Below are 19,830 nucleotides of genomic sequence, written 5' to 3'. Positions count from 1 at the left end.
GCAGTCCCACCTCCACCTTAAATTAGTCTGTCACACCTACAGCACACCTCACCGCTGTTCTGCTGCCCTCGTACATGTCCTGTATTATTCTAACATACTTCTCTGCCACCCCAGACTTCGGCATGCAGTACCGCAGTTCCTCTCCGGGTACTCTTGTCATACGCTTTCTCTAGATCCACAATGACACAATGTAGTTCCTTCTGTACTTTTCCATCAACATCCTCAAGGCAAGTAATGCATCTGTGGTACTCTTTCTAGGCATGAAACCATACTAGCAAATACTCACTACATTTTTGTTCCAGGTTTCATACATTTGCTCTGTTTTTGTAAAAAAAAAAAAAAAAAAAAAAAAAAAAAAACAACTCATGACTCAGCTGTTCGTTTCCCGGATCGTCCCAAGCATTTCATAGGATTTGTAAAAACGGTCAACGGTTGGAAGTCGACAACCCTTCCGGTCTGCTTGGCAACATCTGCTGAACACATCCTGCCCAAACTTCCAAATAAAACTATCCAGTATAATGAGTTTCACCACACTCTCTTTGGCCCCGTGATGGCTTTTTTTGTGTGTGTGCCGAGTTAACACCACGTTGGGTTATTTAACAGTCAATAAGCTAAAGGTTGGTGAAACTGTTCTACAGGCGTCCCTTTATTTTGAAGGTCTTTTTTTATTACAGGATGTTGCGCCAACTTGTTCGAGGCTTGTTGTTGACAGTGACGGCCATTTGATAAAGAAGGTGAAAGACAGTAGAATTCAAGAAGAAACTAAAAATGCCTGCACTCTCTTGCTGCATATGTCAATAAAAAGACGTTAAATGTTCAGTTACCCACTTAAGTCATATTTCAGTTTTCATGTAAAGCGAGTGATTCCCTATAAAATGTATTTTTGTATTAGGTGCAACAATTAATTGACTATCAAATTGACAATTATTTTGATAATTGATTAATCTTTGAGACCTTGTCGAACTTGCAAATGAAATGTTTTTAAATGAAATTCACAGATTAATAAAAAACAAAACATTCAGATGGACCAAGAGGTATTTGCATCCCTTAATATTTTTGGCCGTCTGGAACAGATGAATTGGCTTCCCATTATTTCCTATGGAAAATATTCCTTTGGATTTTGTACGATTGGGTTTTAGTCAGACTTTCTGGAACAGGTTCATCAGTAAAACTGAGGTTCCACTGTACCTACAGCATCTATGCATCTATCTGTCTATGTACGGATGGCTGTTTCATCCATCTGATGGCGTTTGTTGTGAAGATGAAGAAACGGTGACAAATGTCTGTTTTATTTGCGTATTTTAATGGTGAGACAAACATTCCAAAGGGTATGTATGCACAGGTAGATGCTTCTCCGGGTCGTGTTCAGAATTCCACGAGGTGCGTGTAGGGTCCGTTGGTTTTGAGGTCGAGGACCTGCCTGTTCCCGTACGTCCCGTGCCGGACGCTCACGCCGGCCGCCGTCACCTCCTGTTGGCACAGGGCCACGAAGCGGGCGTACAGTCCCAGTCCGACCTCCTTGGCCACGTTGTTGTGGTACTGCATGGCCCGGCCTTTGGCTTTGCCGCCCAGCGTGGCCTGAGGGACCACCAGGAGGCTGCCCGGGAGATCCAGCAACGAAACCATCTGGCCGGTGGAAGACTCGCACAGACGCATGTTCAGTAACGTGGAAACTACGTGAGAACACATCCCGTTTTCACACAAAAGGGAAATTCCACGGAAAAGGGACTTTGTAACGTCTTGCATACAAATATGGCGGTAGCTACGCTTTTTGAGTTGAATTCAATACGTGAGCCCCATCTGTCCCCACTCACAATGCCAATATGTCATGGATGAATTGATGGCCAAATAAGACAGACAGACGATTAGATCTTTTCATGAGCCTTTTAAATTTGCTGAAGTTTAGCCAGACAAGAAATGTAGCGTGCTCCAATTCTTGAGATATTTTGAAGAAAGAACGTCACACAAAACTGTCGCCTCTTTGAAATTGGGGCAAAAACGCTCAATATGGTTTAAAAAGAGGTGGAGGTGACTTACCCATCTTGGGCAGGAGGTCTTCTGTTGCGCCCTTAAAAAAACTAGCGTAGACCACCATGCCTCTTTCGATCTGCCAGCACAGACGTTACGTTTTAGTAGTCCCACAATCGGGAAATGTGCAATATATTCATTCATTACATTCAAATCAAAACATTTGATGATGTTATAATTAGGGATGGGCTAGTACCGATACTAGCCTTATTTCAAGATATCAGGTATTCGTGAAGGCTGCCGTTACCAGCCACCGATACTTGAGCCAAAATTTTCTTTAAAAATCTGACAAGTCCTCCTTGCCAGTAGTAGGCGCTACACTGGCGGTTTGCCACATTGGTGAATCATGCGCATCAGAAAGAGAAATCAGTATCAGAATCATCTTTATTTGCCAAGTATGTCCAAAAAAACAAGGAATTTGTTTCTGGTAGTTGGAGCGGCTCTAGTACGACAACAGACGGTCCATTGACAGAACACTTTGGAGACCTAGAGACATTGACCAAAAAAAAAAGTCACTGAGCAGTAAAGGGTTGCTAGTTATCTGGTAATGCCGGTACATTTGTATTTTATTTTTTTGAAAATTGTGCAAAAAGATGCAGAGTCCTCTAGTACTTAGAGCAGTTCGAATGACTAATATTGCAAGTAGTCCGGTGCAATGACCATTGTGCAAAGGGCGCCGAGCCTTCAAGGAGTGTATGCGGTTTAAAGTGACAAGTAGTGCGATCATCTGGGACAATGTCGGTTGTGCAAATGTTGCAGATACTCCTCAATCAGTGTGCAAATGGAGCAGATGCTGAAGATGTTTGGTTAGAGCCGGTGACCGGGATGCGGAGGGTCCGAGAGGATTTTGCACGCTCTTGTCTTAGTTCTGGCAGCGTGCAAGTCCTCAAGGGAGGGTAGGGGGGTACCGACAATTAATTTCTTTAGTCAGCTGGTTTCTAGCTCGATTATACAGGGCCCTGTATAACCCCGCTCTCATGTGCGTCCTCCATAGCTTGGCGAAGCTGCTTAAGTTTGGCAGTGAACCACGGATTGTTGCTGTTGAATGTGCGAAATGACTTTGTTGGCACACAAACCTCTTCACAGAAACTGATATAGGATGTGACAGTGTCCGTCTATTCCTCCAGGCTGCCAGCTGAATTTTCAACGACACTCCAGTCTGTGCCGTCTAAACAGCTTTGAAGTTCCATCTTTGCTTCATTGGTCCACTTTTTGACTGTTTTCACTGTAGGCTTCGCGCATTTAAGTTCTTGCCTGTACGTCGGTATTAAGTGAATGAAGCAGTGATCGGACGAGCCCAGGGCGGCACGAAGTTTGGCACGGTATGCGTTTTTAGCGTAGTATAGCAGTGGTCCAAAATTTTATTTTCCCTGGTAGGACAGTCGATGTGCCGCTTGTATTTCGGGAGTTCGTGGTTGAGTTTAGCTTTGTTAAAGTCCCCGAGAATAATGAGGGGTGAGTCCGGGTGTTTTTTTTCAAATTCGTTGACCTGTTCGGCGAGCGTTAGCAGTGGGCGTTGGTGTTAGCTTGAGGCGGAATATAGGCGCCAGTGAGCATGAATGATGCAAACTCACGCGGCGAGTAGAATGGCTTACAGTTCCAAAACAGCGACTCCAAATGCGGGCTGCAGTGTGTGCTGAGCTCCGTGACGTCCGTGCACCATTTTTTGTTGATATAGAAGAATATCCCGCCGCCTTTTGTTTTCCCCGATGATTCCATGTCGCGGTCTGCTCAGTGAATATGGAAGCCGGGAAGCATGACGCCGCCATCGGGTACAGCGTCGCAAAGCCAGGTCTCCGTAAAGCACATGGCGGCGGAACGTCCGAAGTCTTTACTGGTCTTTAACAGGAGATGAAGCTCGTCCATTTTGTTGGGTAGGGAGCGTACATTCGCGAGGTGGATCGACGGGAACGCCAATCTCTATCCTCTCTTGCGGAGTTTCACCTGGATGCCGGCTCGCTTCCCTCTGTGGCGTCGCCTCCGCCTCCATGCGCCGAAAACCGCGGACGCCGCTCCGGGAAGTAACTCGGGGGGGAAAAAACTGAGCGGATTTGCAAAAGTTGATGAAAGAAAGTCCGCAGTAGCCTCCTTGATGGTTAGCAAGTCTCCCCTTGTGTAAGTGAGTCGTGCAATGTCTCCAAAGACGAACGAAAAACACAAAAACAATACTAGAGAGCGCGTAACCGAGGCGACCCCACTGGTAGGCGCCATCTTGAACAGGAAGTTTGTCCTTGTGTTTTTATGCATAAAACGTAGTAGTAGTAACAGTGAGTACTCATCAGTCTGTGAAAAAAGGGACCTGAAATTTCATTCTGTGTACAATGCTAGCTTTCCCACTTCTGTAACATTAAAACAATCTTTTAATTTGTTACAGAAGTCTGCTTATTTATGTAGAACCCTGGTACAGTAGGCGTGTAGTATATTATTATTATTATGTATAATATAACAGTTCTTGCTCAGTCAGTTGGGTTTCACTTTCATTTGGATGAAATTAATGTAGTTTGTGTGTTTCAGCGCTATAGGATGTCACCCAAGTTCGCCTGTTTTCCCGACTGACCTGAACCCACTGCGCTTCTTGGTGCTCGTCCGGCGGCTTCACCTGCAACCTCGCCTGCAGACATTGTTGCAGAACCGTGCGGGCCACCGGAGCCGCACAACCGCCTCCGTCAGCCATTCCGCTCCCAGAGGACACTCGAAAGACTCCTTCTCAAGAGAATGTAAGCACACGAAACATTCACAGGGTGTCACGCTTGGCTTGTTGGAAAAGTGTCGAACAATAGAACTAGGATGGAGCACACTTCCTGTTTACGTCACAAAGGACCTCTGCGAAGATCAAGCAAAATTGAAAGACTTCGCTGCTCGGACTTTTGCTTAGTCAAATATGATATCATAATATTTCGATCATATTAAAAAGCATGTTGTGTGCTAATAGTAATAATTGTTACAAATAAGCACGTGTGTTGTTTTTGAAAATGTTTTGTAATTGGTCTTCTGCGCAACAATGACGCAGCTGAAGTTAGCAAATGGAGCCGCTTGAACATGGCGCACTTCACTTACGCCAGACTTTCTTGTTTCATGACTAAATACGCCAACATTTTACAAACCGGACCACAACTAACACCTGCGTCTGCCTGCCGTTTACAGTTTTCACGCTGGCACGTAAGTATTTGGGACATTTCTCTGAACGCTGTTTAGTTCGTGTTAAGCTAGCTGAGTGACGTCAGGTTTACGTTTGGCAAGCAACGACACCGGAAATCTATTTCAATTGAAAATCCGATATAATTGTCCTGTAAAGCTATATTGGTTAACAAACCATTACCATACTATAATATAATACAGTATGGTTATATATTGAACTGTACATGTGGTAAGAGTGGCGGTTTACTTTGACTTGAACGTGGATTCATAAGCCTTTTAATTACAACCGGAAATGTGATCGTTCTTCTTGTTGGGAATTGACAATGTATTCCGCAAATTGACAAATGGCACTTTTCAGGCTACATGTAAGACTTAATTCAGGTTCCTTGTACAGAAGTTATGGTTGTCCTTCACTAGGATTACAGCACAAAACAGTAAGAGCCACATATTCACCGTTCACTCTTCTCAAATTCTCATATCCACTCCACAACCCTTGTGGTTTTTGTGCTCATTCTGAAATGCCGTGAGATGCCACAAGGCGGCGCCAAAGTTAAGTGTTTTGGGTTCATAGTGTTTGGTGTATTAACACTTTCAAAATTAATAACGGCAATGATAGGAAAGTCTACTCATGTTTTTTCACTATTTGTGCTCAATCTTTATTTCTCTTTTAGACTCGTCAGCAACTGCAATCAATGAGCATTGTAAATGATTGAATAAGGGCCAGTTTTTAGCCTTACGTCAGGTTCCTTTAATTATGTAACAATTATTCAAGGAAGTAGCCTGGAAGTTTGTTTTTAGGGCTGCCACTAATGAATATAGTAATGAATCTGTCAGTAATTGAATCTGATACACACACACCTTCATTTAAGAAAAACGGGACATTATTTAAAATTGACAGGGAATAAAATGGGCTGGGGAAAAAAAGTCAAAAAAATTCTGCTAAGTCAACTTTAATAATAGGTCGATGCGGAATCTCTGCCTTGAAGCTCCGCTGGGACAAAAAAAAAAATACTTGAATACTCGACAAAATAGCCATAGGATAATCGATTCTAAAAAGATTTGATCGTGACAGCCCTAGTACAAACAAATTGAATATGAATATATCAGTTACTGGTTTGGTGTGTAACATGGCAGAAAATGTTGATCTTTGTTTTCCAAAGTATAAGATGTTTGCCTGTCGTATTCGGATGAAATACAAAGGTAATCAGTCTTGCTTTATTATTATAATAAATCAAATTATTCAAAATTTCTAATGACTAAATGATGAATGGATTAGCGAAAATCGTTAGCGATTCATTTGCTAATCGATGAGTTGTCGATTAATCGTTGTTGTGGTCGTACGGCAGAGGTCGGCGGACCCCGAGGCCTTACGGGAGCGTCAGAGGCAGCAGATGGCTCGAGGTCTCCCCAAGCAGAAGCCCATCGCGGGGGTCCGGCAGGTGCTGGTGGTGGCTTCCGGGAAAGGCGGCGTGGGAAAGTCCACCACGGCGGGTACGGCACTTGCCGCGTGAAAATGTGCGGGCCAGATATTTCAAAATGTCTTTCTCGTTCCTCCGCAGTCAACTTGGCGCTGGCGTTGATGGCCAACGAGCCGGTGAGGAATCGTCTGTCTGTCGTCCGAGAAGTATCTTTGTCGGGGTTATTGTATTTGTTTCTTTCTTTTCACTTTTAGTCCAAGTCTGTAGGTCTGCTGGACGTCGACGTCTACGGTCCGTCCATCCCCAAAATGATGAACCTCAAGGGAAACCCGGAGCTCACTGACAGTAACACATTGCCACTCATAATCATCCATTCGAAACAGTACATATCGTAGGTGCAAACCTTTGTGTTCGAGGGCCACATTTGAATTTTAAAATGAAAAGATTAATGTAAAAAAAAAATCAAATCTCTCTGTGTGTAATGTTAACAATAAAATATTGATTCATTCTCATTTTGTAATGCTATTCATAATTAGTCTAATTATAATACATTTTCCAACGATTTAATACAATACATACAGCGGGGAAAAAGTATTTGGACAGCCAACGATTGTGCAAGTTGTCCCGCTTAAAAAGACGAGAGAGGTCTGTCGCGTTCGTCGTCGGCTCACTTCAACTCTGAGAGACGCCGCGTGAAAACATCCAGGAAATCGCATTGTACGTTTTTGAAGATGAGAGGATCCCATCCAATTTATTTGTATATTTTTGCGGAAAATAAATGTTCAGACAAACAAAAAAAGTTTAACTCAATACTTTGGTTGCAATTACTGAGGTCAAAACGTTTGCCGTAGTTGTTGACCAGGTTGGCACAGACTGGAGCAGGTCCTCGGGCCGGCCCGCTTCTCCTCGCGAGCGGATCTTCTCTCGATCTGTCACGTTTCGAGGCTGTCGCTGGCCAACGCGGATTTTCAACTCCCTCCGCAGATGTTCTATTTGGTTGAGGTCTGGAGACTGGCTAGGCCACTCCAGGACCTTGAAATGCTTCTCACGGGGCCGCTCCTTCGTTACCCGGGCTGTGTGTTTGGGGTCATTGTCATGCCGGAAGACTCGGCCACGTTCCATCTGCAATGCTAATACGGTGGGGAGGAGCTTTTTGCCCAACATCTCACCATACGTGGCCCCATTCATCCTCTCTTATAAGTATAAGTATACCCGCACCTGCTCGGCGCCTCTCACCGTGGGCAACTTCAGATTGGAAGAGAGTCCAACCCCGCTCGAGAGGACTGGTCCCAGACCCCAAGCTGCGCGTGGAGGCGAGTCCGACTAGATTTAGTCGGAACTTCTCGACCTCACAAACCAGCTCGGGCTCCTTCCCTGCCAGAGAGGCGACATTCCACGTCCCGAGAGCCAGCTTCTGTAGCCGGGGATCGGCTCGCCGAGACGCCGCCGCCCGGCTCGCACTGCACCCGAACCCTGTGGCCCCTCCCGCAGGTGGTGAGCTCATGGGAAGGGGGACCCAACTTCATTGGACTCGGGGTTGTAGACACCTACGGAGTTCAAACAGGTGCTGTTAATACATCTCACGTGTGGAAGATGAAGCAACAGGCTGCGAGAGACAGAATTCTTGCTGGTAGCTAGGTGTCCAAATATTTATTTTCTGCAAGACTATATATACAAAGATATATGACTTAAAAACGATACAATGTGATTTCCTGGATTTTTCTTTGTTCACATTCTGTCTCCCGCTGTTGAAGTCATTTGATATACTTGATGGACTGGTTTTTGCTTGTCTAATAAATTCAAGTGGACGTGAAAGAGATTTTTGTAGCCTTCGATGTGTCTGTGTGCGGCCCTCGGAAGAAAAGGTTTGCACTCCCTGATTGAAATGTTAGCGAGACGTGACCCGCGGGCAGAGGTGGGTAGTAACGCGCTACAGTTACTCAAGTCAAATTTTCGATAAACGGTACTTGTCAGAGTACTTTTAATGCACTGTACTTTTACTTGAGTATTTATGTGAAGAAGGATCGATACTTTTACTCCGTTACAATGATTGACATGCCGTTCGCTACTTTTATTTAGCCATTCTTGCGTGTGCGCATCTATTTTTAGATTGCATCTTCGAATTCCGCATAGGGCGCCCGTTGCGCCAATTGAACGTTACCGCGGTGACGTTTGATTCAGGATCACCGATCAAACGACAGAAGGCAGTCACGTGACCGTGCGCGTTGCCTTCACGAGCCAATCAAAATGACTCATTTTAGGGGCGGCGAGTGCGTTTACGCTTAAAAAAAAAAAAAAAGGGCTTTGTCATGCAGCGCTTAAATTGTGACTGCCCAAACTTGGACATGTCAGCCCACTTCTAACTTGAGAAAAGAGCTTGCGGTAAGTTGCAGATGTTTCTATTGTTGTTTTGGCAACATTCGCTCTGTCGTACGCTGTCGCACAAGCTCACACAATCGCCAAGTCTGGTGAGCAAAAAAGTCATTTCAGCCAATAACGCAAATCATGTTTCTGTTGGGCCCGACGCATGTGTTGTTGGTTTTTCGTCAGTTAAAAATTGAAATGCTGGCAGGTGTGTGTCGATTCCCATATATTACTATTTTTTCATTTTATTTGATGTTCATGCTCTGATTTAAAAAAAAAATAAATAAAAATAAGAATAATTACTCCCACGTTACTCTTGAGGAGTTTTTTCATTGAGTACTTTCTTACTCTTAGTCAAGTAAATATTTGGATGACTACTTTTTCCTTTGACTTGAGTGGTATCATTCGAAAGTAACAGTACTCTTACTTGAGTAGGATCTTTGGCTACTCTACCCACCTCTGCCTGTGGGCGATACTTTGCCCACCTTTTATGTTCAGCGCTGCGTGAAAGTCTATGACATGGTCACTCTTGTGAAAAACTAACCTTGTTAAACAGTTGTAGTCGTACTTTTGCACACATACGATGATCAGTTTTTGCGGAACAAAACAGGTTTGTTGGATTAAAATAACGAAACTATATCTCTTTGTGAGTGCGTCTACTATTTGGAAAGTATGCTTTACAAATTGGGATTTGGATGTCTGCTGAACAAGGTTACTTTCACGTTTTTTTACAAAAAGCGGGCGGCTCGGTGACCGACTGGTTTGCACGTCTGCCTCACAGTTGTGAGGTTGCGGGTTCAAAACCGGCCTCGCCTGTGTGGAGTTTGCATGTTCTCCCCGTGCCTGCGTGGCGTTTCTCCGGGCGCTCCGCTTTCCTCCCACATCCCAAAAACATGCGCGCAAGGTTAATTGGAGACTCTAAATTTTCCATAGGTGTGAATATGAGTGCGAATGGTTGTTTGCTTCCATGTGCCCTGCGATTGGCTGGCGACCAGTTCAGGTTGGACCCCGCCCTCTCGCCCGAAGTCAGCTGGGCTAGGCGACAGCCTGCCCGCGACCCGCGTGAGGAGAAGCGGTACGGAAGATGAATGAATGAATCAACAAAAAGAGTGACCATGTCAGGAGGGTTCGCAAATTTGCAGCTGCACTGTATGTGTGTCAGGGGTTTCAAACTCACGGCCCTGGGGCCAATTGAGGCCCGCCCGACGATATTTTGCGACCCCTGACTTGACGTCAAAGTTTAGTGTTAGTCCGGCCCACGCGTTTTTTGCCGAGTCGTTGCCCTGGACATTTTTTTAATTATTTCATTTTTATTGAGTTTTTTTTATCACTTAGAAGCTATCATAGCTCCGGCACATGATAGCATTCAGCGGTGTTTGTCGACAAGTGAGCAAGGTCAATCGAGTCAGGTTTATTTGTTTCGCCCTTAATCACAAAAAGAGTCTGAAAGAAACCACAGAAAAACAGCATCAAATGTCATTTGTCAACTCAATGTGCTGAGGACTCATTTGCAAAAGACTGTTAAAAAAGATCAGTAGTACTTTTTGGAATACTTGATGCGGCCCAAACTATCTCCAAGGGCCCCCAGATAAATTGAGTTTGAGACCCCAATATACAGCGGCTGAAATAAGTATTTAACACGTCACCGTTTTTCTCTCTCAATATACTTCCAAAGGTGCTTTTTACCTGACATTTTCAACAGATGTTGGCAACAACCCAAGTCACCCATACATACAAAGAAAGAACAAATAAGCTCAGAAATGAAGTTGTGTGTAGTAATTTGAAATGACACAGGGAAAAAGTATTGAACACATGAAGAAAGGAAGGTGCAAAAAGGCACAGAAAGTCAAGACAACAATAATCAAACAGCAGCTGGTTCAATCCGACTTGATGGCCTACAAAAAGGTCTCGTTGCCAAGGTGTGAGTCAAGACACATCTCAGGATGGGGAAGAGCAGAGAGAAAACTAATTGTTGCAAAACATAACGAGGGCATTGGTTACATGCGCATATCTAAGCTTCTGAACGATCCAGTGAGCACGGTTGGGGCCGTAATACGGAAGTGGAAAGCCAATCGTACCACCATAAATTTGCCCCGATCAGGTGCTCCTCGCAAGATTTCTGACAGAGGAGTGCAAAGAATAATCAGAAGAGTTGTCCAAGACGGCCGAAATGGGTTTCCTCACCCTCTCTCCCTTAGAGAGAGGGTGAGAAGCTCGGTCATCCGGGAGGAGCTCAGAGTGGAGCCAGATGAGGTGGCCGGGGCCTCTGATTCGGACGCCTCCCGGACGCCTCCCCGGTGAGGTGTTCCGGGCACGTCCCTGGTGGCCGACCCGGGACACGCTGGAGAGACTACGTCCTTCGGCTGGCCTGGAAACGTCTCGGGATCCCCCCGGAAGAGCTGGATGAAGTGGCTGTGGAGAGGGAAGTCTGGGTGTCTCTGCTAAAGCTACTGCCCCCGCGACCCGACCTCGGATAAGCGGTAGAAAATGAATGGATAGGTGGATGAGTTGTCAAAGAGCCAAGGCCCACCGGTGGAGAGCTTGAAAAGACCTGGAATTAGCAGGTACTGTTGTCACAAGGAAAACAGTGAATAACGCACTCTGCCGCCATGGCCTGTATGTACGCTCACCAAGCAAGACCCAACTGCTGAAAAAAAGCATGTCAAAGCTCATTTAAAGTTTGCTGAACAACATTTGGACAAGCCAGTTAAATTCTGGGAGAATATAGTCTGGTCAGATGAGAGCAAAATTGAACTGTTTGGATGCCATAATGCACACCACGTTTGGAGGAGAAATGGCACTGCACATCACCCTAAAAACACCATACCAACAGGGAAGTTCGGAGCTGGGAACATGATGGCGTGGGGCTGCTTTTCAACAAATGGTACTGGTAAACTTCACATTACTGAAGGAAGGATGAATGGGCAAATGTACCGAGACATTCTTCACAAAAATCTGCTGCCGTCTACGAGTACGATGAAAATGAAACAAGGGTGGCCATTTCAGCAGGATAATCAGAATCAGAATCAGAATCATCTTTATTTGCCAAGTATGTCCAAAACACACAAGGAATTTGTCTCCGGTAGTTGGAGCCGCTTTAGTACAACAAACAGTCAATTTGAATGATCCAAAACATACTGTCAAGGAAACTCACAATTGAAAGAAGAAGAAGAAGAAGAAAAAAAAAAAAAGCTGCTAGAATGGCCCAAATCGACAATCTATGGAAAGAACTGAAACTCAAGGTTCATAAAAGAAGCCCACGGAACCTTCAAGATTTGAAGACTGCTTGTGTGGACGAATGGGCCAAAATCGCACCAGAGCAGTGCCTGCGACTAGTTTCTCCATGCAGGAGGCCTCTTGAAGCTGTCATTGCAAACAAAGGCTGTGAAATAAATACCAGTTGGCGTGTTCAATACTTTTTCCCTGTGTCATTTCACATTATTCCACACAACTTGATTTCTGATCTTATTTGTTCTACTTTCTTTGTATTTACGGATTACTTGGCTTGTTCCCAACATCTGGTGACAATTTCATGTCAATACTACCTTTGCAAGTACATGTAGTGAGTAAAAATGCTGACGCGTTAAATACTTATTTGAGCCGCTGTATATCGACATATTTGTTCGTCATAAAAGCCACGTGAGCTCTTTTGTTCCCCCAGACAATCGGATGCTCCCACTCACCAACTACGGCATCCCTTGGTGAGTCTTAAAGGAGACGTTTTATTTCGCCAAATTACACCCAAAGATAAACAAACAGTTACGTTTCACTTATTGTCTCGCCGAAGTAAGCCTTTTTGAGGGCGCTGGTTAACCCTGCCTCGCTTACTGCGTTGCCAATGGCGAGCAAGAATAAGCTAACACTGTTGCGTTACTCCAAGCCAGCGGCCAAAAAGATCCTGTTGCATTTTTACTCCTGGACGCAGCACTTGCACTTGTCAATAAATGTAGCGGTGCGGCACGGGACGCGTCCAAACACGGACAGCCCGCACCTCCGCTTAGACGACATGGCCCGACGTTCTTATCGGGAAACCAATGCTGCTAATGTGCGCTAACGCAGCAGCTCTGCTTACCTTTCCCCTCGCTTCCCGGCAGCATGTCGATGGGCTTCCTGGTGGACGACGACGCCCCCGTCGTGTGGAGGGGCCTCATGGTCATGTCGGCCATCGACAAGCTGCTCAGACAAGTTAGTGCGTAAGCTCGCTACATACTTCCTGTGTACCGTACGTCCGCGGGCGTGACTTCTCAACCAATCAAACCCTTGTTTGCACCGCGCCTTTCGTTCTTAAAAAGCAACACAAAGCGCGACACGAGACAAACGATAAAAGACACAAACGCATCCCACCAAGCCGAACCCCTGCGACAACCGACGGCAAAAAGATGATGAAATACCTAACGAGCTGTTGAGACGTGGCCGAGCGCAGCGGCGTCGCGGGGGGCCGGCCGTCTGCGACAGTCGCCGCGGGCCCCAGTGACGAATTACTGCAACGGAGACGATAGCAGAAGACAAAAGAAATCAAAAGATGCATGCCTTACTACAACAAGAATAAAATAGTGTCCATTAAATAAAAGGTACTGACGGATAAAAAGTGACAAACTTTTAGGAAGCTCAAAGTAAATCCATCCATCCGTTTTCTGAGCCGCTTCTCCTCACGCGGGTCGCGGGAGCGCCGGAGCCTAACCCGGCTAACATCGGGCAGGAGGCGGGGTACGCCCTCAACCGGTTGCCAGCCAATCGCAGGGCACGTACAAACCAACAGCCATTCGCGCCTACGGGCAATTTCGAGTCTTCAATGAACGTCGCGCATACATTTTTGGGATGTGGGAGGAAACCGGAGTGCCCGGAGAAAAGCCACGCAAGCACATGCGAACTCCACACAGGCGGGGCCGGGGATTGAACCCGGGTCCTCAGACGCTCTAACCGGCCGCCTAGCTCGAAGTAAATAAAATGCGAAATGCTAATTTAATTTAAAAAATAAAAACTGCTAAATATCGGATCTAAAACGAGCGACTCGTAATCAGTTCAATGGCTGACTCAAAAAAAGTGTCCTTTTGAAAATAAATGGCACCTTGGGTTTAAGACCTGACTGGGTATTCCTGCAAGGGTTGACCTGATAGAAGGGCCCCCTGCTAGATGAGAGGCGCCAGCCAAGACCATGAAGGTTTACGAGTTGATCGAAGAGCCTTCGAAGCCATCGTGAAACACACAGGAACCATCGGCGCGATGAGCGTTCTCTGTCCGGTCCTCGTCGGCAGGCGGCCGCTGAATTGTGCTCCGGTTGCGAGTTAACGTGTGCGTGTAGGTGGAGTGGGGCCGTCTGGACTACCTGGTGATCGACATGCCTCCCGGGACGGGCGACGTACAGCTGACCGTCACGCAGAGCGTCCCCATAGCAGGTCAGCGCCGACGCAACGCTACGTACGCCGGATAGAGAAAGTCCACACACCCGTGTTCAAATCCTGCTTTTTGGGATCTAAAAAAGTCAGACCAAGAGAAAACATTTCCAAACTTTCTCCACCATTAATGTGACCTCGAACCTGTTCAACTCAATTGAAAAACAACAACAACTAAGCTAAGGTGGTTGCACAAGTGTGCACACCCTTTTGTATCTGGTTACGTGGCTGTGTTCAGAATCGACGTGGAACTAAACCCTGAACTTCCTGTTATATTATAAATGGGGGTATTTTCTTTATCCGATGAGGTTTACTTACATACACGGTATTTATTCGAAAAAAAATATCATAAATACCACAGTACTCTGCTACGAGGCCCGCCATTTTCACGTAATTTCTGCAAAGGGGCGAGAATGTGACGTGTATTCCTCCTTCTTTCCTGGTCGCTTTTTTTTTTTTTTTTTTCATTTACTTGGAAAACCAGACAGAGCGTCTCATCAGTCATCAGTCATCGGCGTTAGCGGCTAGCCGCCTTAGCCGTTCGCCCACGGCGCTCGGGAGCAAGTTATGTCACAAGCAAGCGAAGAATCGGTAGGAAGTGCAAGTGCACAGATATGTATTGGTAGATACGACACGCCCATTTTTAGCTCCGCGCCGACGGCGACGCTAAGCTAGGGAGTTCAAAGTCGTTAGCGCACTCCGTGTGTGCGGATGGCAAGAAAACCAAAAGCCCAACGATGCCGGTACAACGGCGTACAGTTACAACAAGGGAAGTGCGAGTAACCTTTCACATGAAAAGGAAAATAAAAAATGTGCTTTTTTTCAAATGTTGTTGATTGATAGCATACGCTTTGGTGTTGACAAAACACTAACTAACCCCGGTGAAAATTGGTTCCGACTTCATTTCAGTGACCGTGCATTGCCGCGTAGGCACGCCGGTCAGCCGGGCGGCTACATCGCGCTGGCGTATCTTCACATTCGTAGCTACCTGCAAGTGTGTGAAGCCGTCAGCAGCGACTGGAAGCGCGCGCCCACACCGGCTGAGCGCCGTGGACAAACGTCAGAGGCGGCTATCTTAGCCACTAGCCGCTAACGCCAGCGACTAAATGTTTTAAATAAATGTTTTTGTTTTTATTACAACCCCAATTCCAATGAAGTTGGGACGTTGTGTTAAACAAAAATAAAAATTGAATACAATGATTTGCAAATCATATTCAACCTATATTTCATTGAATACACTACAAAGACAAGCTATTTCATGTTCAAACTGATCAACTTGATTGTTTTTAGCTAATAATCATGAACTTAGAATTTCATGGCTGCAACACGTTCCACAAAAGCTGCGAGAGGTGGCAAAAAAGAGTGAGAAAGTTGAGGACTGCTCATCCAACACGTGTTTGGAACATCCCGCAGGTGAACAGGCTCATTGGGAACAGGTGGGGGCCACGATTGGGGAGAAACGGAGCTTCCCTGAATCGCTCAGTCATTCACAAGCAAAGATGGGGCGAGGGTCACCTCTTTGGGCGGGAGAGTGCGGGAGAAAATAGTCCAACAGTTTAAGGACGATGTTCCTCAACGTACAATTGCAACAAATTTAGGGATTTCAACATCTACGGTCCATAATATAATCAAAAGGTGCCGAGAATCTGGACAAATCACTGCATGTAAGCGGCGAGGCCCAAAACCGACATTGAATGCCCGTGACCTTCGATCCCTCAGGCGGCGCTGCGTCCAAAACCGACATCAGTGTGTAAAGGATATCACCGCATGGGCTCAGGAACACTTCGGAAAACCAATGTCAATAAATACAGTTGGGGCTACATCCGTAAGTGCAACTTGAAACTCTACGATGCAAAGCAAAAGCCATTTATCAACAACACCCAGAAACGCCGCCGGCTTCTCTGGGCCCGAGCTCATCTATGATGGACCGATGAAAAGTGGGAAAGTGTTCTGTGGTCCGACGAGTCCACATTTCAAGTTGTTTTTGGAAATTGTGGACGTCGTGTCCTCCGGGCCAAAGAGGAAAAGAACCGTCCGGACTGTTATGGACGCAAAGTTCAAAAGCCAGCATCTGTGATGGTATGGGGCTGTGTTAGTGCCAATGGCATGGGGTAATTTACACATCTGTGAAGGCACCGTTAATGCTGGAAGGTACATGCAGGTTTTGGAGAAACATATGCTGCCATCCAAGCAACATCTTTTTCATGGACGCCCCTGCTTATTTCAGCAAGACGATACCAAACCACATTCTGCACGTGTTACAACAGCGTGGCTTCGTGGTAAAAGAGTGCGGGTACTAGACTGGCCTGCCTGCAGTCCAGACCCGTCTCCCATTGAAAATGCGTGGCGCATTATGAAGCGCAAAATACGACAACGGAGACCCCGGACTGGTGAACGGCTGAAGTTGTACATCGAGCAAGAATGGGAAAGAGTTCCACCTCCAAAGCTTCATTAATTCGTGTCCTCAGTTCCCAAACGTTTATTGAGGGTTGTTCAAAGAAAAGGTGATGGAACACAGTGGTAAACATGAGCCTGTCCCAGCTCTTTTGGAACGTGTTGCAGCCATCAAATTCTAAGTTCATGATTATTTGCTAAAAACAATCAAGTTGATCAGTTTGAACATCAAATATCTTGTCTTTGTAGTGTATTCAATGAAATATAGGTTGAACATGATTTGCAAATCATTGTATTCTGTTTTTATTTGTTTAACACAACGTCCCAACTTCATTGGAATTGGGGTTGTAGAATAAATACTTTGTATATTTAAGTAAAAAACAGATATGCACGTTTAACAGTTTCGATTTCTGGGGTTTAGTTCCCCTCGAACCAATCACATTGAAAGTCACGTTCAATGAGAATGATGCAGAACACCTCTGTGACTAACCCATCTGCTCTCATCCTCGTTAAGTCCAGTTTGTTACTTGGCATCCGGTCAGCGAGCTTGCCAGTCGCACCTCGCCTTTAATATTAACACATGCACGTGACACAAGGGCGAGCGTCTCTGCCGTCCGTCTCTGTTCAATCGATCGATCGATCAATCAATCAGATAGCGGCACAACAATCAGAAAAAGCTGGACAGGGGTGTGTCAACTTTTTATATGCACTATCCAGGAATGGAAAAGAGGATCAGAGCACCCTTGTTTCTTCGGTTTCTCGTTCATTTGGACGCCTGCGAGCGCGAAAGGCGCATCGGCCGAAGAACGCGATCGACGCCATCCCAAAATACTCGACGCCCTGTTTGCCGTGCTGAAGCTAAATTGTCCTCTCAGCGATTGCGGTTTCGATCAAGAAAACCACGGAAAATGGCGAGATGTCGGCTCTCCAATTCAACTCCAAACAAATGTGCCTCGGGTTGCACGGAGCAATAAAAAGAACCGAGCTTTGTTGCCACTGTCACACAATGAAACAATAAAGATCAGTTTGAATTTGGAGACGTAGAAACACAAAATTGTCATGAATAGAACGCACACGTGCCGACGTTGGGGAGGATGAGCGCGTTGAGATTTGGGTCGGGGACGGACGCGTTTCGCAGCTCGCCGGTCGAAGCGGTTTTGAAGCCTCGTAGTTCTCGACTTGAATGTTGAGGGAAGGAAGAAGGGCGCTCTCATCATTTTGCCACGACGCCACGCGCACGCTGCGTCCGCTGACGCGTCGTCCGGCGTGTGCGCTTTGCATGCAGGCGCCGTGATCGTGTCCACCCCGCAGGACGTCGCCCTGCTGGACGCCCGCAGGGGGGCCGAGATGTTCAAGAAAGTCAACGTGCCGGTAAACGCGCTCGGTGCTTGGGGGGAAGAAACAACCCAAAACATTTTGGATGGTGCGGAATGTTCAAGTTGAGTCCGTTGCGTGCGTGAAGGTCCTGGGCCTGGTGCAGAACATGAGCGCATTCCGGTGTCCCAAGTGCCACCACGAGACGGCCATCTTCGGCTCGGACGGCGCCTCGCAGCTGGCGGACACCTTGGGAGTCGCGTTATTAGGTACGCGTGCCAATGTTTACCGAGATCACGTCAAGAGAATTTGGAAGAGGTTTTGCTCGGAGTTCTTCCTGAAAATCTTCTTCCGCACCAGAATCATCCGAGCGCGTCTCAATGGAGCTTCTTTTATGCCCTGCTAGCCTAATGCTAATGCTAATGAGCATCTATGTTGCGGTACTTTAACCCTTTAAGCAACGGATTGAAAATAAACGGTGCAGTAACATGTAGACAGACAATATAACCCAACTCGCAGTTCCATCTTCTTTAGCCTCTGAGAAGAACGGCTAATATTAGTGCCGTACTGATGAGTTACGAGGAGCCGGCGAACTCGGTGAACAGCGTATCTTCCGACATTCCTGTTTTCGTAAAGTACAGTATTATGGAGTGCTACTTTTGTTGTTTTTGATGAGGCTGCAACAGAGTAATAGCATTTCCACATTTTGGGGGGGTTGGGATGCATTTCAAAGCGTAAAGATGATCTGAGACGTGTGTTGTAAGTGACAAGCAAATTCAACTTGTATCTCAAGGCGCAACAGGATTTGAAGTCGGTCTCATGACAAAAACATCACATGCTTGTTTTGTTGGAACAACATTTCTCATGGCGTTATTTGCTGGCGTTGTGCTCACGTGTGTCAGGTGACGTTCCTCTCCACGCCAACATCCGAGAAACGTCCGACCGAGGGAAACCCGTCGTCGTGTCCTCGGCGGGCAGCCCGGAGGTTCCGCTTCCGCTTGCACTTGCACTTCTTCTTTTCCCGCACGCCACTTGTGAGTTTGCTCATTGCGTGTGCGTGTGCGTGCGTCCAGGCTTTGTCGTACCTGAAATTGGCGAGCGCGGTCGTCCGCAGGCTGGCCGAGATCGACGCTTGACGGAGATACGACGGAACGACGTTCTTCGTTCTTCATTCTTCTACTTTTGTCATATTTAATCCAATAAATCCTCAAAGTCTTGCTGCAAGTCATTTATTTCCCACACAGCGACGACGATGATGACTCGGCGTTTATTCTCGCATTTTATTTCTGTCCAAGTCAGTGGTGAGAAGTACAAATACTTTGTTACTGTAAAGGACAACAGTTTGATTTGCTCAATTTGCTCACGGACCTTGAATTGTCTCCCCTGGGTTGGGTAAGAATTTGATTTTGAAGGCGTGCGGAAAAGGATAACGTCTTATTTGACAGCATATCGCAATTGATCAACATGGGAATTGAATGATTGACAGACGACACTTCCAACTAGATTCTTAACTCGCTTGAAAGTGGCAACAAGGTCAAGACGACTTTTTCGACATTTGTGATGTCTGCATGCTAAATGCTAAGTGTTGTGCGCTGATGGCTTGAGGTCGCAGTTCATTTCCTTCTCAGCTTTGACTCGATCTTCGGACTTCTCTCGACCGACCGGCGCTTCGGGTACGTAAGAAATATTGTCCGCTGCAATTGACGCAGGCGTTGGTGGTATAGTGGTGAGCATAGCTGCCTTCCAAGCAGTTGACCCGGGTTCGATTCCCGGCCAACGCA

The 19,830-nt window shown here is 46.2% G+C and overlaps 2 protein-coding genes and 1 non-coding gene across 10 annotated transcripts; 2 read left to right on the top strand and 1 right to left on the bottom strand.

Annotated features, from left to right (window-relative positions):
• Nucleotides 1-1,291: 1,291 nt before the first annotated feature.
• Nucleotides 1,292-5,240, bottom strand: dtd2 (D-aminoacyl-tRNA deacylase 2). Its single transcript, XM_061675416.1, has 3 exons — nucleotides 4,586-5,240; nucleotides 2,038-2,107; nucleotides 1,292-1,673 (listed from the first exon to the last, which is right to left on the bottom strand). The coding sequence occupies exons 1-3, from the start codon at nucleotides 4,700-4,702 to the stop codon at nucleotides 1,366-1,368; spliced, it is 495 nt and encodes a 164-aa protein (XP_061531400.1). The 5' UTR covers nucleotides 4,703-5,240; the 3' UTR covers nucleotides 1,292-1,365.
• On the top strand, nucleotides 4,556-19,265 carry nubpl (nucleotide binding protein-like). Of its 8 annotated transcripts, none has more exons than XM_061675412.1 (11): nucleotides 4,556-4,745; nucleotides 6,513-6,657; nucleotides 6,726-6,760; nucleotides 6,839-6,929; nucleotides 12,610-12,649; nucleotides 13,043-13,133; nucleotides 14,251-14,344; nucleotides 18,021-18,106; nucleotides 18,198-18,318; nucleotides 18,952-19,034; nucleotides 19,123-19,265. In XM_061675412.1, exons 2-11 carry the CDS (start codon nucleotides 6,558-6,560, stop codon nucleotides 19,183-19,185), a joined length of 804 nt encoding a protein of 267 aa, XP_061531396.1. In that variant the 5' UTR covers nucleotides 4,556-4,745; nucleotides 6,513-6,557; the 3' UTR covers nucleotides 19,186-19,265. The 8 variants fall into 8 exon arrangements, with proteins under 8 accessions (XP_061531396.1, XP_061531393.1, XP_061531394.1 ...); XM_061675408.1 differs by lacking the exon at nucleotides 4,556-4,745 and adding an exon at nucleotides 4,827-5,187; XM_061675411.1 differs by lacking the exons at nucleotides 4,556-4,745; nucleotides 19,123-19,265 and adding an exon at nucleotides 4,827-5,187 and having other exon boundaries at nucleotides 13,043-13,137; nucleotides 18,952-19,035.
• A 493-nt stretch (nucleotides 19,266-19,758) lies between these two features.
• Nucleotides 19,759-19,830, top strand: trnag-ucc (transfer RNA glycine (anticodon UCC)). The gene has a single exon. It is a non-coding gene; the product is annotated as a tRNA-Gly (tRNA).

Source organism: Phycodurus eques, chromosome 4 (assembly GCF_024500275.1).
Source record: "Phycodurus eques isolate BA_2022a chromosome 4, UOR_Pequ_1.1, whole genome shotgun sequence".
In the NCBI taxonomy this organism is placed as follows: Eukaryota; Metazoa; Chordata; class Actinopteri; order Syngnathiformes; family Syngnathidae; genus Phycodurus; species Phycodurus eques.
Note: the sequence above shows the minus strand (reverse complement) of the source record. Positions and strands in the feature narration are given on the sequence as shown.

What these genes read in the sequence shown, in the direction of transcription:
- dtd2 (XM_061675416.1), bottom strand. Translation starts at nt 4,702, where the DNA reads ATGGCTGACGGAGGCGGTTGTGCGGCTCCGGTGGCCCGCACGGTTCTG. An exon ending in AAGAAGCGCAGTGGGTTCAG is followed by an intron (nt 2,108 to 4,585) that starts GTCAGTCGGGAA and finishes CTGTGCTGGCAG; the next exon opens with ATCGAAAGAGGCATGGTGGT. An exon ending in AGACCTCCTGCCCAAGATGG is followed by an intron (nt 1,674 to 2,037) that starts GTAAGTCACCTC and finishes GTTCTCACGTAG; the next exon opens with TTTCCACGTTACTGAACATG.
- nubpl (XM_061675408.1), top strand. Translation starts at nt 5,068, where the DNA reads ATGGCGCACTTCACTTACGCCAGACTTTCTTGTTTCATGACTAAATAC. An exon ending in GGGAAAGTCCACCACGGCGG is followed by an intron (nt 6,658 to 6,725) that starts GTACGGCACTTG and finishes GTTCCTCCGCAG; the next exon opens with TCAACTTGGCGCTGGCGTTG. An exon ending in TCGACAAGCTGCTCAGACAA is followed by an intron (nt 13,134 to 14,250) that starts GTTAGTGCGTAA and finishes GTGTGCGTGTAG; the next exon opens with GTGGAGTGGGGCCGTCTGGA.